The sequence below is a fragment of the Neolamprologus multifasciatus genome, chromosome 9 (genome assembly GCF_963576455.1).
Source record: "Neolamprologus multifasciatus chromosome 9, fNeoMul1.2, whole genome shotgun sequence".
Lineage (NCBI taxonomy): Eukaryota > Metazoa > Chordata > Actinopteri > Cichliformes > Cichlidae > Neolamprologus > Neolamprologus multifasciatus.
Genome location: NC_140447.1, coordinates 1,150,928 through 1,155,774, shown reverse-complemented (window position 1 = coordinate 1,155,774; position 4,847 = coordinate 1,150,928). Strand labels below are relative to the sequence as shown.

The window sequence follows — 4,847 nt, the reverse complement described above, 5'->3', positions numbered from 1 at the left end:
ACATTATGCCAGGAACTTACTTCAAAACTGTCAACATTTTACAGATTATCTCTTCAGTGATTTCAGTAATCATGCCTTTGTCCCTTTCTTTTGGCACTACTGCACAGACATTCACACACATATATCCTTCAAGAGCTCAGTGGAGCTGAATTGCCATGGCAACACAGTACTAAAGAGATTTCCAAGTATCAGTGCCATGGCAAGAATTCAGAGAGGAAATGTTTATAAATGCAAACATCTCTGGAGAGGGCAAATCAAATGGTAAATAAGGTCACAGAAGGTTTCAACTCAAGACAAAAATTATTATTATTTCCATTTTACTGCATCAATATAAAATTGGATTTTCAAATTAAGTTTCCATAGACAAACATTTAAGCTTTAATGAACAACTTACAGTGACAATGTAGTTAGTTAGTTAGTTACTTCTATCTCATGAAGTTTCCTCCTCCAATTTCCCTCTTGTACCTGTTGGTGAGGTGGTCTGCCTGCATGGTCAGCTTGGACAGCACGCCAAACAGTCCTCTGAGGTGATAATGAAACTGATGCTGCAGGTCAGCGTTGTCATCCACGTGTATGTCTCCCTTCACCGCCTGCTGCTCTTCCTGCTTTACCGCCATCTCCAGGAAGCTGGCACCGCTGCTCACCTCCCTCTTCAGCAGACCCCACTCCATGTCGTTCTTTATGGACTTGAGCAGCAGGTAATGCTCGTACATGTCCCTCTGCTTGTTGCTGCACGGCGGTTCGTTGTTGTTGTTAGCCTGCTGCTCGTCCAGCGGCATGTCTCGCAGCAGGCTCGGCACCATGATGGTCTCGTCCATGTTGTTGGTGGCCGCTATGAAGCGGTGCATGACGTTAATGAGGGAGTGCTTGTTGCCGACGGAGTCGCTGCTGATCTGCATCATTTTGAAGGCTGTAAGGTTACAGTGTAGCGCAGACAGGTGGATCTTTAAAGGCAGAGCTGTTTGGCTTTTGTTTTGGTGACCTGGAAACCTGAGGGAAAGCTTTACTGGTGTCCTGGTTGGTTAACTCGAGTTTTCTCAGGCAGTGTACGGCACCCGCTGGGAAGAAAAATAGAAATTTCTTCGACAATATATATATATATAAATGTATATGACAGAATGTATATATATATATATATATATATATATATATATACACCCAGCACGCCCCTGCGGGCAGTCAATCCTTCAAGCTCGGGTCATCTACCAGAGGCCTGGGAGCTTGAGGGTCCTGCGCAGTATCTTAGCTGTTCCCAGAGATCTCCGATGTTATTCCCGGGATCTGCTGGAGCCACTCACCTAGCTTGGGAGTAGTGCTCCGATTACCACGGGGCCCACCATCACCTTCACCCTCCACATCCTCTCCAGCTCTTCTCTGAGCCCTTGGTATTTCTCCAGCTTCTCGTGTTCCTTCTTCCTGATGTTGCTGTCATTCGGAACAGCTACATCGATCACTACGGCCGTCTTCTTCTGTTTGTCTACCACCACTATGTCCGGTTGGTTAGCCACCACCATTTTGTCCGTCTGTATCTGGAAGTCCCACAGGATCTTAGCTCGGTCATTCTCCACCACCCTTGGGGGCATTTCCCATTTTGACCTCGGGACTTCCAGGTTATACTCGGCACAGATGTTCCTGTACACTATGCTGGCCACTTGGTTATGGCGTTCCATGTATGCCTTGCCTGCTAGCATCTTGCACCCTGCTGTTATATGCTGGATTGTCTCTAGGGCATCTTTACACAGCCTGCACCTGGGGTCTTGCCTGGTGTGATAGACCCCAGCCTCTATGGATCTTGTACTCAGAGCTTGTTCTTGTGCTGCCATGATTAGTGCCTCTGTGCTGTCTTTCAGTCCAGCTTTGTCCAGCCACTGGTAGGATTTCTGGATATCAGCCACCCTCCTCTATCTGCCGGTGGTACATACCATGCAGGGGCCTGTCCTTCCATGATGGTTCCTCGCCTTCCTCCATTTTCTTTGGTTTCTGCTGCCTGAGGTATTCACTGAGCACGCTGTCAGTTGGGGCCATCATCCTGATGTATTGGTGGATGTTCGTTGTCTCATCCTGGACTGTGGTGCTGACACTCACCAGTCCCCGGCCCCCTTCCTTCCGCTTAGCGTACAGCCTCAGGGAGCTGGACTTGGGGTGAAACCCTCCATGCATGGTAAGGAGCTTTCTTGTCTTGATGTCAGTGGCTTCTATCTCCTCCTTTGGCCAGCCTATTACCCCAGCAGGGTACCTGATCACGGGCAGGGCGTAGGTGTTGATAGCCCGGATCTTGTTCTTACCGTTCAGCTGACTCCTCAGGACTTGCTTGGATTGGATTTATATAGCACCTTTCAAGGCACCCAAAGCGCTTTACAATGCCACTATTCATTCACTCACTGGTGGAGGCAAGCTACAGTTGTAGCAAGTCTGCCCTGGGGCAGACTGACAGAAGCGAGGCTGCCATATCGCGCCATCGGCCCTTCTGGCCAACACCAGTAGGCGAGAGGGTAAAGTGTCTTCCCCAAGGACACAACGACCAGGACAGAGAGCCCGGGGATCTAACCAGCGACCTTTCGGTTACAGATGGGCTTCCCAACCCCCTCAGCCAAAACAAAGGGGACAAGTGAAACCAAACCACATCCCCACAACAAATCAAATATATGGTAAATGGACTGGTTCTTATATAGCGCTTTTCTACTCTGAGCACTCAAAGCGCTGTACACAACTTGTACATTCACCCATTCACATTTTTCTAAGTGCTTTCTAAGTAACACTCACACGCACATTCATACTCCGATGGATGCATCGGAGAGCAATTTGGGGTTAGTATCTTGCCCAAGAATATTTGGCATGCAGACTGGGGAAGCCAGGGATCGAACCACCAACCTTCCGATCAGTAGATGACCTGCTCTACCACCTGAGCTACAGCCACCCCAAATATATGATTATTACTCATCACTAGGGATGGGTACCGGTATCCGGTGCCATCATGCCACCGGTTCTGACATAAACGGTAGTAACCAGACCGAAAAGCAGCGCGCATTTCGTGCTTTTTTTCCTGAGATTTGATACACTTTATATTCTAGCCAATCATTTTACTGTGGCCCAAGGCAAAGCGGTCAAAGTCTGGCTGTACTTCACAGCAAAAGATGCAAACTCAGCAGCTGCAACAAGTGCTTTAAGCTGATACTGTGATACTGTCAAAGGAGGTAACACCTCGAATCTGATGAAACACCTGGCGACGCATAGCGTTTTTTTTAAAAGCCGAAAAATGCGCCGCATTTGATAGCTTGCTGCGAGACCTCACACCGAGCACATCTACTGCGGGTGTGGTGCCTGTTATCAGACCCGGAGTTAGCAACATCCCCCAAAAACCCGAAGAGTAGAGTCCTGGCCCCTAGCCCTGCCAGTGTAGCAGAAATGATGATGATGATGATGCAGCAGCAGCCGTTCTTCTCTGCGTGAGTAGCTTCATGTTGTTCGTGTGTAATTTACGTTGAGTAGGCTAACCACGTTATTACATTAATGTATGTAAGGTGAACTAGCAAACACCATCATAGCTACATGCGGCTGTCTTCTTGTTTGATGGCAGATACTCCCTTCACCCTGGACAAAAAGGCTAAAATGACCAAAGAAAAAGTGGAAAACAGTTAAACATGAGAAGTTTTTGGACAAAGTTTGTGTTTTTTCCATAGTTTAAGCACTGCTTCCAGCCAAGAATGATACCATATATGCCCCATAGCTGCAGAAAAGGCTAACATTGTTATCTTTTTACAAAAGAAACAGCTGAACATGAGAGGTTTTTGGACCAATTTTGTGTTCTCCATTCTTTAAGCACCGGTTTGAGCACCGTTTAAGCACCGGCACCATTTCAAAAGTACCGGTTTGGCACCGGTATCGGATAAAACTTAAACGATACCCATCCCTACTCATCACTTTTTTCCTATACAAAGAATTAGGTCTGATTGTTATATTTATTATTTATTTATTTAATTTTTTTTTTTTTTTTTTTTTTGGGGGGGGGTGCACTAACTCTTTAAAAGGCTAAAGTTCAAAGTCAAATTCAACCATGTAAACACAATCAGTATGTAGTAGTTTCATATCTGAACAGAATGATAAGCCTACATCAGAAGGCTCTCGCATTGACTGTTTTGATGAAAGAGATAATATTTGACAGCAGGCACTTTCTTCTTCCATCTTCAAGGACAAAATTTAAAATTCATCTGAAGTGATAAGAAATACAAAATATTTATATCATCCATTCAAAAATCAATAAAATGTGATCTGAAATTAAAATCTTCCAGTGCCTCAAAAGATTTTAACTTGATTGTGATCACTGTCATGAAGCATGAGACAAGAGCATTTCCTAACTGGTTACTTTAATGTATATTGATCCCAAGTATTCATCTTTCCAGGTGGTGCATTCAGTTGGGGGTAAGCATTAATCACAATCTTTTTAAAGGATTATAGGAGCTGGCATACTGACAGGCAAGTCCATCAATACACATCAAAACATTGTAGAAGCACACACACACACACACACACACACACACACACACACTACTGTATGCTTACAGCCTACTGTGTAATTTTTCACTTTGATCCAGAGGTGAAAAGTCAGTTTTAAAGCTAATGCAAATCCTCTGAATTCATCATGAAGAGGGCCGTAGAATCACAAGAAGAGAAAGGTGGAAGTGTTGTTTGGAATAATGAAGCACTTTGAATGCAACCTCACATTGAAACATTCATTTAGTTAATGAGTACTAATATCAGCACATACTGTACATCCATTGTTTGTTTCTTTTGTCCACTTCCACGTTTATGTGACAGAAAACTATACAAATTTGTGCTGCTCTTGGGGG

At 45.0% G+C, this 4,847-nt stretch overlaps 1 protein-coding gene across 1 annotated transcript; it reads right to left on the bottom strand.

Annotated features, from left to right (window-relative positions):
* Positions 1–402: 402 nt before the first annotated feature.
* On the bottom strand, positions 403–1,077 carry LOC146510744 (mid1-interacting protein 1-like). Its single transcript, XM_085172196.1, has one exon. The coding sequence runs from the start codon at positions 900–902 to the stop codon at positions 426–428; it is 477 nt and encodes a 158-aa protein (XP_085028322.1). The 5' UTR covers positions 903–1,077; the 3' UTR covers positions 403–425.
* Between the last annotated feature and the right edge of the window lie 3,770 nt (positions 1,078–4,847).

Bases quoted from the DNA above. Each gene is read 5' to 3' on its own strand.
- LOC146510744 (XM_085172196.1), bottom strand. From the start codon at position 902: ATGATGCAGATCAGCAGCGACTCCGTCGGCAACAAGCACTCCCTCATT.